General features: G+C 47.3%; 1 protein-coding gene across 16 annotated transcripts in view; it reads right to left on the bottom strand.

Annotated features, from left to right (window-relative positions):
• Positions 1-13,858, bottom strand: part of CUX1 (cut like homeobox 1) — a 517,458-nt gene that overhangs the window by 253,378 nt on the left and 250,222 nt on the right. For 13 of the 16 annotated variants that reach the window (XM_033192564.1, XM_033192563.1, XM_033192550.1 and 10 more), the window contains exon 3: positions 2,772-2,819. The exons of the other annotated variants lie outside the window; for them this stretch is intronic. In XM_033192564.1, coding sequence (XP_033048455.1) covers positions 2,772-2,819 — 48 coding nt within the window. The remainder of the gene's footprint in view (positions 1-2,771; positions 2,820-13,858) is intronic. 16 annotated transcript variants of the gene reach the window in all.

Raw genomic sequence — 13,858 nt, 5'->3', positions numbered from 1 at the left:
GGATGTCGAGACAAGCCTGGGCAACATCTTGAAACCTCGTCTCTACTAAAAATAAAAATAAATTAGCCAGATGTGGTGGTGCACATGCATAGTCCCAGCTATCTGTGGAGGGGGGGCGGGGGAGTGCTAAGGCAAGAAGATTGCTGAGCCCAGGAGGTGGACGCTGCAGTGAGCCATGATGGCACCATTGCACTGCAGCCTGGGTAATGGAGTCAGATCCTGTCTCAAAAAAACAAAAAACTTTTTAAAATAGAAAATTATAAAACAGATGATGAATTGATAGACAGATCTATAGATAAGACAGATTTCCAAATGTAATGTGTGAACCTGAACCTGATTGGACCTCAGTTGTAGGGAAGGCCATTATAAAAGACATCTTAGGGATAACTGGAAAAATTTGACTTTAGATCAAATAGGAGGTGAGCTGGAATTCCTGTGAATTTTCCCAGGTGTGATATTTGTGGTTACTGCGGTAATGTGGGAGAATGCTAATGGTTCCTTCACTTCAGGAGCCTTCCATGTGTTTGAGGGACACAGTGCCTGCTTCTGCAACTTACTTCCAAACGTTCAGCAAAAGTGGTGGGCGGGTAGGGGAGGGGGGAGGTACATGAGGTGACATGTTAATGACTGTGGATCTGGGTAAAGACCGTATAGGTGGGCCGGGCGCGGTGGCTCATGCCTGTAATCCCAGCACTTTGGGAGGTCGAGGCGGGCAGATCACCTGAGGTCAGGAGTTAAGAGACCAGCCTGACCAGTATGATGAAACCCTATCTCTACTAAAAATACAAAAATCAGCTGGGTGTGGTGGTGCATGCCTGTAATCCCAGCTACTTGGGAGGCCGAGGCAGGAGAATCACTTGAACCTGGGAGGTGAAGGTTGCAGTGAGCCGAGATCGCGCCATTGCACTCCAGCCTGGGCAACAAGAGCGAAGCTGTCTCAAAAAAAAAAAAGAGTGTGCAGGTGTTCACTGTATTCATCTTTCCATTTTTACACAGCTTTGAAATCTTTTCAAGAAGAAAGGAAAACAAGCAAACACCCAGAAAGTACACTGAACTCTCTGAGTGAGAGAACTAGGAAGCTAGTGCGTCTCTCAAAAGCTGCTGAACAGTTAACAGAACAGGTAAGATCAAATGTGGGTAGGTGTCAGGTAACAGTCTCACTCATCAAGTACGGGCTTGGAGATGAAGTTCTGAGAAAAAGACTGTTCAGGTCCACCCAAGCCCTGGGATGCGGGTGTCCTGCTGGCCGGACCAAGCTACATGCATGGGGGCTGAATGAGGCAGGAAGAAGATCATAAGAAGAGAGGGGCACTGTTCTATCCTCTAAAATTTCCAGCCATCACCAACCGCTGTGTCTTCTTTCTACACTGGTCCCTTTTGATGTCCTGAAATCGCCTCTCTATCTCTGGCTACAATCTCCCTGGCCTCCTTCTTCACTCACTCCCTGCTCTCGTTCCCAGCTGATGAATTTCCCAAATGGAAGCCCGACCACTTGCTCTAGAGCTCTGGGCCCAGGAACCCAGCCTTCCATATATAAGGCCCACATCACCTGTGTCCCAAGTGGAACCTACTGTACCTCACGGCTGTATCTCTTCTGCTCCTTCCACCATGTGCTCCCTGTGACTTAATAGTTGCAAGAAAATAAAATCCCTGCCAGGCGCGGTGGCTCATGCCTGTAATCCTAGCACTTTGGGAGGTCGCGGCAGGTGGATCACTTGAGGTCAGGAGATCGAGACCAGCCTGGCCAACATGGTGAAATTGTGTCTCTACTAAAAATACAGAAACTAGCTGGGTGTGGTGGTGTGCACCTGTAATCTCACTTGCTTGAGAAACTGAGACAAGAGAATCACTTGAACCCGGGAGATGGAGGTTACAGTGAGCCAAGATCGCGCCACTGCACTGTAGCCTGGGTGACAGGGCAAGACCTTGTCTCAAAAAAAAAGAAAAAAAAAATCCCTAAGACTGTACCAATATGGTACTTTCAGGGGCTATGGAAATGTCTCATTTCCTTTTCTCATCAGCCTGATATGATTTCACATTCTGTTTTTCCAATGGGAGACGCTAAAGAGGTGAGAAGATTCAATAAATCCGCAAGAATAATATAATTTCTGGTTTTCTAAACATCATTGAATCTTTACACAAAGGGCTAGCAAAGTCACCTGCGTGAAGCCCGGTCCCCTCTGTGGCTGTTTCTGCTAACAGGTAGCCAGGGCGGACGTCCCAGGTGACTTGCCACCCACGTGCCGCCTGCCAGATGGCTCAAGTCCTTCTCTGGAAGGATCCGTTAGAAACCACTTCCTTCCACTGAGCCTAGGCTTGCTCCTCGTGGCTTCCGCCTGATGCTCTGTGTTTCTGCGATCAAGTGGCATCCCTGTGCCCCCGCCAGCCTCTCACCAAAGCACCGCACTCATGGCAGTGGCAGCCCCAGAACAGCTCAGGGAACCAGGCGACTTCCTAGAGGGAACGTATGGGCTCCTAAAGGCCGTGATGAAAACAACCTGCCCATTGCAACCATACAGGGCGCTTCTGCTCGGAATCCACCACACCTCTGTATATTCTGAGCATAGCTTCCTTTTCCAGGAGAGCTTTCACCAAGAACCCAGTGGAAAATCACATTGCAAAGTGCAAAATATGCACGACGCTGCGTCAGAGCAGCCGGGAAGGCACCATCTGGGCAGCACCTTTTGCCCACAGCATTTCTTTAACGTGAATAAAAAGATGAATTAGCCACGAAAGGTGGCTCAGGATAGAAAATGAATAGAAAAGCTTACCTCTCCTTGGAAACTCTTCAGCAGCGGCGCTACCTGCTTGCGCAAATCCTGGAGCAGGAGGCGGAGGTCAGGAAGCAGCCATTTGAGGAGGAGAAAGAAGGGAAACATTGGTTAAGGCCTCCTAAAAACAGCGTGGCAGTCAGTGCTGATTATCATTATCTAAAGCAAGCCTGGGGACCTCACCCGTTCCTGCACTCCTAAAACATGAACAACGCCAACTGGCGCTCCAGGATTTAAACTTATTTAAGAATACAACGAAGTGGTTCTTTCTTGTTGTTGTTGTTGAAGACAGAGTCTCATTCTGTCAACCAGGCTGGAGTGCAGTGGCACAATCCCGGCTCACTGCAACCTCTGCCTCCTGGGCTAGAGTCATCCTCCCACCTCAGACTCCCAAGTAGCTGAGACTACAGGCGTATGCCACCATGCCTGGTTAATTTCTGTATTTTTTTGTAGAGATAGGGTTCATCATGTCATCCAGGCGAGGGTCAAACTACTGGGCTTAAGAGATCCGCCCACCTTAGCATCCCAAAGTGCTGGGATTACAGGCGTGAGCCACCCCACCAGCCTACAACGACTTTTTATTTCTACTAACTCCTGGTCACATATACCTCATTTTGAATGTGCTACAGACTAAAGCTTTTGGTGATGTCAGTTTAAGTGAGATAATTCGCTTGGAATAAAATAGACTAGAATGGGTGGTTTGACTGCTGTTTCTATCTGAAATGGACCTGGGCCACTGCACTGTGTTTTAGCTGCCTTTTTTTTTTTTTTTGAGATGCAGTCTCACTCTGTCGCCCAAGCTGAAGTGCAGTGGCACGATCTCAGCTCACTGCAACATCTGCCTCCTGGGTTTGAGTGATTCTCTCGCCTCAGCCTCCCAAGTAGCTGGGACTACAGGTGCCCACCACCATGCCGACTAATGTTTGTATTTGTAGTAGAGATGGGGTTTTGCCATGCTGGCCAGGATGGTCTCGAACTCCTGTCTCAGGTGATCCACCCACCTTCGTCTCCCAAAGTGCTGGGATTACAGGCGTGAGCCACCATGGCTGGCCCTAGCTGCCATTTTAATGCACTGTTAGTGGGAGATACAGCCTGTTTTGAATCCACACCAGACAGAGTCACAGTAAATTTTATCCCGTGCCACCAGTGCCCATTTTGAAACACCAAGACATCCCATAGGTACGTGCTTATGATCCTGTTCAGAGCATTTTATTTAAAATGAAGTAACTGAGAAAGTGCTTCAAATACTTTGAAAAGACTCTATTAAGATAATATTTACTGAAAGTTCAGGCATTTAAACTATGTTTTTTCTTTCTTTCTTTTTTTTTTTTTTTAAGATGGAGTCTCGCTCTGTTGTCCAGGCTGGAGTGCAGTGGCGAGATCTCAGCTCACTGCAACCTCTACCTCCAAGGTTCAAGTGATTCTCCTGCCTCAGCCTCCCGAGTAGCTGGGACTAGAGGTGCCCACCACCACGTCCAGCTAATTTTTATATTTTTAGTAGAGATGGGGTTTCACCATGTTGGCCAGGCTGGTCTCAAACTCCTGACCTCAGGTGATCTGCCCGCCTCAGCCTCCTAAAGTGCTGGGGATACAGGCGTGAGCCACCGCGCCAGGCCTACATTTTGGTTCATGAAGCCTTCTGAGAATCTGAGGAAAGCTACTGACCTTGCCATTTTATCAGAGCCTTCCTAAGTAAGACCTATCGAGATCCCAGATGAAGAAGTCTGCTTATCCAACACATACAGCCATATGTGCTTCTTTATTTTTAAATATAACTTAAAGTTAAATAAATTTGGCAAATTCAGTTTCTGAGTTACCCTAGCCATATTTCAAGGATTTGGTAGCCACTGGGCGCTAGTGGCTACTGCTTACAACCATGCAGACACAGAACTTTTCCATCATTGCAGAGGGACCTACAGGATAGGCCTGTATAGCAAGTTTTTGTTTTTTTGAGACAGAGTCTTGCTCTGTCACCCAGGTTAGAGTATAGTGGTGTGATCATAGCTCACTACAACCTCAACTTCCTAGGTTCAAGTGATCCTCCCACCTCAGCCTCCTGAGTAGCTGGGACTACAGATGCACACCATCATGCCTTGCTAATTTTCATATTTTTTTGTAGAGATAAGGGTCTTGCTATGTTGCCCAGGCTGGAATTCCTGGATTCAAGCAATCTGCCTATCTTGATCTCCCAAAGTGCTGAGATTACAGGTGTGAGCCACTGCACCTGACCACTGTACCACAAGTTTTTTTGACAAATATCACCAGCCCACATTATTTTGTATTGTGATCCTGTAGAAATATTTGGTCAAGAAGCATTGTAATTTCCCTTTTAACTGCATACTGTTCCAAAGGATGCATTTCTAAACGTGATACCATTATTTCCTTGGAGAAGTCAGTCCTGTTACTTCCTCCACTAGATGATTTTCTATATTTTTACACCAAGTTCCATGACAAAAAATAATCAGATTCTTTACCAATATGTTGTTGCTTCCCCCCCCTCCCCCACAAGACGGGGTGTGGCTCTGTCACCCAGGCTGGAGTGCAGTGGCATGATCTTGGCTCACTGTAACTTCCACCTCCCAGGTTCAAGGGATCCTCTCACCTCAACCTCCCATGTAGCTGGGACTACAGGCACACACCACCACGCCTGGCTAGTTTTTGTATTTTTTGTAGAGACAGGGTTTCACCATGCTGCCCAGGCTGGTCTCGAACTCCCAGGTTCAAGCGATAGGCCCACCTTGGTCTCCCAAAGTTTTGCGGATTACAGGCGTGAGCCACCATGCCCGGCCACCAATCTCTTTTTATATAAATAAGGCTATCTGTGGTCAGCACCAATAATAGTTTGACAGAGATAACTACGTCCTCATAAGCTGGCACCTGTGAATACATCAGATTGTGATGGTAAAAGGGGCTTTTGCAGATGGGATTATGTCAGGGATCATGAGTCAGGAGATGATCCCGGATTATCCAGGTGGGCCCGGTGTAATCCCAGTGGTCATAGTAAGAGAGAGGCAGGAGGCTCCGAATCAGAGGAGATCTGATCTGAGGACGGACACAGAGGTCGGAATGCTATAGGAATGCGGGCAGCCCGAGAGGCTGGAAACTGCCAGGAAACTGATTCTCCCCCAGAGCTTCTAATAGGAACACAATTCTGGCTGACACCTTGATTCCAGCCTGGGAAATCCCATTTTGGACTCCTGAACTCGAGCACTGTCAGATGATAAATTTCTGTTGTTTTAAGCCACTCGGCGCATGGCAGGTTGCGATAGCAGCAACAGGAAGCTAACACATCACTGCATTTCACCCACTGTGCTTTTCAGAAAGGTAGAGGACAAAATGTAACACAAAGGGTAACAAGCAAAAAGAGGGTGGAAGGCGTAAAGAATGATGGAGGAAAGATTACTGTGTGATCCCAGCAGGGTCCAGGGAAAACGACCACGGGGCCTGGCACATAGTGGGGACTCAAAAGACATGGAATGGGTGCATGAGGGAATGTATGGAAGAACAGATATGGCCGGGCATGGTGGCTCACACCTGTGATGCCAGCACTTTGGGAGGCTGAGGCAAGTGGATCACCTGAGGTCAGGAATTTGAGACCAGCCTAGCCAGCATGGCGAAACCCTGTCTCTACTCAAAATACAAAAATTAGCTGGGCATGATGGTGCATGCCTGTAGTCCAGGCTACACAGGAGGCTGAGGTGGGAGGATCACTTAAACCCTGGAGGCAGAGGCTGCAGTGAGCCGAGACCGCACCAATGCCCTCTAGCCTGGGTGACAGAGTGAGACTCTGGCTCAAAGAAAAAAACAGAAAAAGGCTTAACAAGGGCCCAGATTCAGAGAGGAAAGAGACAAGTCAGATGAAGTCACGGAATGAGAAAGCTGGTGGGGCTGAGAGATTTCAGATTACAGTAGAGAAAGGGAAGAGGGCAGAGCTTGATAGAGGAGAGCAGGGGGCTGGGGCACAGGGGCAAGGCCAGGCCCTGAATGGCAGTGTGCCTTACCAGGCGTGCTCCCAGGTTACCCCCAACCCTGCAACCTGGCACAGGGCCAGCCTCACCCAAACACCAGCTCTGAGAAGTACAGGAGATGATACAATTATTTCTATATTCCATTGTAGCATTCCAGAAAGGCAGAAAAGCTGTGCCTTTTATAATGTCCTTACATAAAGCTAACTCCTCTCAACCCATCCATGTAGATTTTTTCCCTTTTGAGCATATTCATGTCTCCTAACAGACCTACAAAAATAACCTTTTTGATATTAAAGCTACATGTGTGTTTGTACACACACTCACGCACACACACATATTTAAAGACAGTTGAAGAGGGAAAAACCACTATATACTCACACGTATCATACACAAACTGATATATATGTACTTCAAGCTGCCAGCCAAAAATCACTCATTCTAATTTCATCTTTGGCAGTTTGAGAAATTCCCGATCCAATTCTGCTGCCTGCAAATATTATTCAGTTTTGTACTAAACTAAGAAGACAGATACAAAGATGCTCAATTCTGGCCAGGCACGGTGCCTCAGGCCTAGAGTCCTAGCACACTGGGAGACTCCCCACCTCAACCTGGGGGGTTGAGGCTGCAGTGAGCCAAGATCATGCCATTACACTCCAGGCTGGGTGACAGAGAGAGACTCTGTCTCAAAAAAGATGCTCAATTCCGACCCACAGAATTCTCCATCGTCGGTTAGCAAGGACATGATATGATTTACTGTCTTTCTAGAACACAGCACTCTTTGCTGTCTGGACAGCACCAGAAAATGCAGATTCTGCCACTTACTGGTCCTCACGCACACCCGCATAATCCTTCTTTGTGGTCATAAACTGGAAAAAGTGGGGTTCAGGCCGGTCAAAACCACAGTGGAACAAATGATAATGAGGCAGTGAACACGTTTAAAAACTGTTTTTTTTGGGGGGATGGAGTCTGTCTCTGTCACCCAGGCTGAAGTGTAGTGACACAATCTCGGCTCACTGCAACCTCCACTCCCCAGATTCAAGTGATTCTCCTGCCTCAGCCTCCCAAGTAGCTGGGACTACAGGTGCGAGCCACCCCGCCCTGCTAATTTTTGTACGTTCAGTAGAGACAAGGTTTCACCATGTTGGTCAGGCTGGTCTCAAACTCCTGACCTCAAGTAATTTGTCCACCTCGGCATCCCAAAGTGCTGGGATTACAGGCTTGTGCCACTGCACCCGGCCATGTTTTAAAACTTAATTACTTCGAGTTACACACTTAATTCATTTACAGGCTTGTCAGTGATGTTTTTTCACCTTGCTTTCATCCCATCCCATCTATTGGGCAAAAAGCAACAAACATCTTAATGCAGAGAAAGTCAAGTTCTTGAGATAATTCCTATCGAATGTCTTTTGGTGAAAGCCAAAATAGCTCATGCCAACCTCCTCTGAGTACACAGCAAATAAATAATGTTTACACAGAGATGTTTCTATGTGAAAGGATTTCCATTATTTTCTCCTTTTTTTTTTTTTTGTTTTTTTGAGACAGTGTCTGTCTCTCTTCCATCCAAGCTGGAGTGCAGTGGCTCGATCATAGCTCACTGCAGTCTTGATCTCCTGGGCACAGGCAATCCTCCCATCTCAGCACCCCGAGCAGCTGGGACTACTGGCATGCGCCACCATGTCCGGCTAATTTTTGCATTTTTTGTAGAGACGGGATTTCACCATGCTGCCCAGGCTGATCTCAAACTCCTAGGCTCAAGTGATCCACCCACCTTGGCCCCCCAGAGTGCTGGGATTACAGGCGTGTGCTACTGTGTCTGGCCGGATTTCCATTATTCTCGAAACCGCTGATTCACAACTCAGTTTTCAGGTCACAGAACTGAACAGCAAAACGCTATTAAGGAATTTTTTAGGTAATGCTAATTGCTGGAGGAAATCATTCTGACATAAAAGCAAAATAGAGACAAATAAAATCGTCATGCAGTGTTCAATTGCACCTGTAATGTATGAGCAGGAGTCGTAACACACACACTCCTGGGCCCTCTCTGGAAGGCTCTGCTCTATCTTAGGGCCTCATGTTCCCAATTCCCATGAGCTCTCTTCCGCTCCCCATATCCCAGAGTCGCGTGCCAGGGACCCAGAGCTGGTGACATGCTGAGCTGCTGCACAGAGGTGCACCTCTGTCTGCAGGAGAGAGAGCCTCGCTGGAATCAGCACAAACACAACGCATACACAGAAGGAGGCTGTGAATTACAAACACATCTCCAAAGTCATCGAGTCGTCTCTATTTTTAAAATATCTGGGCTGGGTGTGGTGGCTCACACTTGTAATCCCAGCACTTTGGGAGGCTGAGGCAGACAGATCCCCTGAGGTCAGGAGTTCGAGACAAGCCTGACCAACATGGAGAAATCCCGTCTCTACTAATAAAAAAATACAAAATTAGCCAGGCATGGTGGTGTGTGCCTATAATCCCAGCTACTTGGAAGGCTGAGGCAGGAGAATCGCTTGAACCCAGGAGGCAGATGTTGCAGTGAGCCGAGATTGCACCATTGCACCCCAGTCTGGGCAACAACAGTGAAACTCCGTCTCCAAAAAAAAAAAAAAAGTCTGATAACTCACATCTGTAATCCCAGCACTTTGGAGGCCAAGGCGGGAGGATTGCTTGAGCTCAGGCATTCAGGACCAGCCTGGGCAACATGGTAAAACCCCGTCGCTGGAAAAAATACAAAAATTAGCAAGTATGGTGGTGGTGCAGGCTTGTAGTCCTATCTACTTGGGAGGATGGTTTGAACCTAGGAGTTTGGGATGGCAGTGAGCTATGACTGTATCACTCTACTCCAGGCTGGGGTGACAGAGCAAGACCCTGTCTCCAAATGAAAAAATATATATATATAATAATCCAGATTTTTCTGCACTCTACAGTAACTTGAATGCTTTTCTGGGAAATAACCCTGACTTCATTTAAGAGGTGCAGCATCTCTTGGTGGTACCCCATCCTCTACAGTGACAGCTCGGGGGTGGGACCCTTTCTCCTTTGGTGACAATGTAGTCTTTCCAAGAGCACTGGGGCAGGGTGGGGGTAGTGAGGAGCTGAACTGGGTCACTTCTGAAAGACTCAATTCTGACTCTCTCAAGGTTGTTGCCAATGGTGCTAGAGGTGGGGATCCTTAGGGACCTGGCCCTGTGGCTTGGCCTGTTCAGTTGTCACCTTCTGTTCCAGATATCCCCTACCTGGGGTAATTCTCTGCTCTTGCCTCTCCCCTCTCCTCTGGTCTTAGCTCATATTGTCGTTTCTTTTTTTTTTTTTTTCAGACGGAGTTTCGCTCTTGTTACCCAGGCTGGAATGCAGTGGCATGATCTCAGCTCACTGCAACCTCCGCCTCCTAGGTTTAAGCAATTCTCCTGTCTCAGCTTCCCAAGTAGCTGGAATTACAGGCACCCACCACCATGCCCGGCTAATTTTTGTATTTTTAGTAGAGATGGGGTTTCACCATGTTGGCCAGGCTGGTCTTGAACTCCTGACCTCAAGGGATCCACCTGCCTCAGCCTCCCAAATTGTTGGGATTACAGGCGTGAGCCACTGCGCCCGACCCCAGTGTCTTTTTATAAGGCCCTGGCAGCACCAATGAGAGAAAAGTAATTACTGGTGAAAGAAAAAAATGTTCTCAATATTTATTTTCCTGGATGTCATATAAGATAGCTGTAAGTTTCCCTTATCAATGTATACAAGAGCTCAGACCAGGTATGAAGTCTTTAAAAACAAGACAATATATATTATGTGATATGCGGACTGTAGACCTCAACTTAAAATATAGTTCAGTGAAAAACAAGTTTCTTTTGTTCCAGGATACTGAAACCGTCACTTCCCATCTCATCTGAAGATGAACCATATAACCATCAACACGGCATCGTTCCTTTGGTTACTTTTATAGATGAACACATATTCCTTCCAGTCCTTGTGATAGAAAAGGGTAATTTTAAATGGCATTGAAACTCAAGTATTAAATAAAAAATATCTTTCTATACAACAGCAGACAGTAAGTATGTCCTGGCAATTTCTCAAAGATTTTAGTTCACAGGTTTGAGAAAAATTCCATTAGCTTTAATTATTTATCAGCAGTCAATTTAGATTACTGTTCTTGACCTATTTTTACAGTGTATGGGCCACCCAGCAATGAAATAAATGAATAGTCTTTTTCTACAATGGCTGATTTTCTGAAATAATAGAAATCTGGTTTAAAGGAGGAATGAAACCCCAAACATGTAATTACCACAATATATAACCTGCCACGCTGCTTTTGTAGTTGGATAAAATGCACATCTTTGTGAGTTTTTTGGTTATTAAATAAGATTATCTTGAAAGGGATAAACTCACTCCTGCTGTAATTTCTTCCCATTTAAATGTCTTTGCACCATTTAAAACACGTTCTGTGTCCTGGCAGCAAGTCTCCAATGCTGATGCTATGGCTTTTGCGTGGTGCCTGGTACAACTCCACCATGGGAAGGGATGGCTTTGGGGGAATGGTGGGATGGAGAGCTGAGATGAGGGTGCAGGATTTCAACACAGGGTGCCTGCTGGCAAGCAGCGAGGGGTACCCTGAAACCGCAGGTGGGGACCCGAGTTCCCGAGCAACAGGGAATCTGCAAGGCTTTGATGATGAGACCGGGCATGGTGGCTCACGCCTGTAATCCCAGCACTTAGGGAGGCCAAGGCAGGTGGATCACATGAGGGCAGGAGTTCAAGATCAGCCTGGCCAACATGGTGAAACCCCATCTCTACTAAAAACAGAAAAATTATCCAGCCGTGGTGGCATGTGCCTGTAATCCCAGCTACTCTGAAGGCTGAGGCAGGAGAATTGCTTGAAGGCGGAGGCAGTGAGCCGAGATTGCACCACCGCACTCCAGCCAGGGCAATAGAATGAGACTATGTCTCAAAAAACAAAAAAACAAAAAAAGACTTGTCTGATGTTGAAAAGTGGGGTGTGTGCGTGTGTGTGTGTGTGTAGGGGGGTGTTATCTAAGTGGTAATGCCTGAATATGGACCAATAAAGACTGAGGATGGTGCAAAGGACTTAGAAGAAGGGCAGATTCGAACTGCACGGAGGCCGTGGCTGGCAGCACGTGGCCACAGCTCAGGGTTATGGTGGAGCCTGGATGCCAGCAATCCTCAAAGCAGGGTCTGGGGACTCGCGGCTCTCCAGATCCTTTCATGCATTCACAAGGTCAAAACTACTCTTGTTACTTGCCTTTTCCTCGCCTTCTCCTGCAAGTGTACAGTGGAGTTTTCTTGATGGCTGCGATGTGTCACGATAGCCTCACTCTGACACCAGTGGCTCGTGTGTTTGTGTGTTCCTGTGCTTTGTAGACTCCTCAGCTTTCATGGCTAACACAGTCAATACTGAGAGATACAACACACACGCACGCACGCACACACGCACGCACGCATGCAACCTCTCCGGAGTCCCCAGTTTAAAGAGACTGAAACTTTGAGAAATGGTTGCACTAAGGCTTCTTCTGGTCTCAGAGCTGAGAACCGCTCATTGTCAAGGGAAAGGCTGTTTGTCCACTCTGAGATCCTGTGTGTGGCCTCAGGGGCAGCTCAGACAGGACAGCCAGAGCCTTGCTGGCATCTGGGGATCAGACACCCCACTGAGAGGAGCGTGCAAGCGCCAGCTCCAGTAGCCTGGGCTGGCATCAGCCCTGCCCAGTCTCCAAAGCCACGTGTCCAGGGGATCAGTGGTGGGAAACGGGAGAAGCCAAATTCAGGCTCCAACTGGTTAATTCTCTTAAATAAGTCTGATTTGATTCTAGGTCTGATTTCAAAGTATTCTTCCAGGTCCCTTTCTGAATAACTGCTCATGTCTAAACTTCTGACTGGGCACAGTGGCTCACACCTGTAATCCCAGCACGTTGGGAGGCCCAGACAGGAGGATTCCTTGAGGCCAGGAGTTCGAGACCAGTCTAGGCAACATAGGGAGACTCCTGCTCTACAAAAAGTTTTTAAAAAATTTACCCAGGCATGGTGGCAAGTGCCTATAGTCCCAGCTACTCGGGAGGGTGAGGTGGGAGGATCGCTTGAGCCCAGGAGGTTGAGGCTGCAGTGAGCTATAATCACGCCACTGCATTCCAGCCTGGGTGACAGAGCAAGACTTCATCTCAAAAATAAACAAATCTCTAGTTACATTTCAGAACTTTGAAAACACAACTGTGATTTATTGATTTATTGATGTATCTATACATCAATAGATTTGGAACTTGTCAAAGAGAGGAACCACATGTTTTTCTGAGACAGAGTCTCTCTCTGTTGCCCAGGCTGGAGTGCAGTGGTGTGATCTTGGCTCACTGCAACCTCCGCCTCCCAGGCTCAAGCGATTCTCGTGCCTCAGCCACCTGAGTAGCTGGGATTACAGGTGTGTGTCACCATACCTGGCTAATTTTTGTATATTTTTAGTAGAGATGGGGTTTCTCCATGTTGGCCAGGCTGGTCTGAAACTCCTGACCTCAGGTGATCCGCCCATCTCGGCCTGCCGAAGTGCTGGGTTACAGGCATGAACCACCACATCCGGCCCAGGTATTATATATTAATTTATTCAAAAATCATTTGAGCATTAATTACAAGTAGTGAATGAGACAGTCAGTCAGTCTCTGCCCTCAGGAAGCTTATGTGCTAGCGAGAGTGGTGAGGTCTCAATTTCTAGGAGACATTTGAGGAGATGTACATTCCTCTATTCCTGGGCCAAAGGATGGTGCTAGGTTCGGAGCAGACACTCAGTGAATACTTGTGGACTGAATGAATGAAGAGATGCTCTTCCCAGACTCATCACCAAGCTCACTTTTTTTTTTTTTTTTTGAGACAAAGTCTCCCTGTGTTGCCCAGGCTGGAGTGTAGTGGAACGATCTCGGCTTACTGCAACCTCCTACCTCCCGGGTTCAAGCAATTCTCCTGCCTCAATCTCCTGAGTAGCTGGGATTACAGGCACCCACCACTATGTCAGGATAATTTTTGCATTTTTAGCCTTTAGACAGGGTTTCACCATGTTGGCCATGCTGGTCTCGAACTCCTGACCTCAGGTGATCTACCCGCCTTGGCCTCCCAAAGTGCTGGGATTCAGACATGAGCCAC

This window comes from Trachypithecus francoisi, unplaced genomic scaffold (genome assembly GCF_009764315.1).
Source record: "Trachypithecus francoisi isolate TF-2019V2 unplaced genomic scaffold, Tfra_2.0 Lachesis_group4, whole genome shotgun sequence".
In the NCBI taxonomy this organism is placed as follows: domain Eukaryota; kingdom Metazoa; phylum Chordata; class Mammalia; order Primates; family Cercopithecidae; genus Trachypithecus; species Trachypithecus francoisi.
Note: the sequence above shows the minus strand (reverse complement) of the source record. Positions and strands in the feature narration are given on the sequence as shown.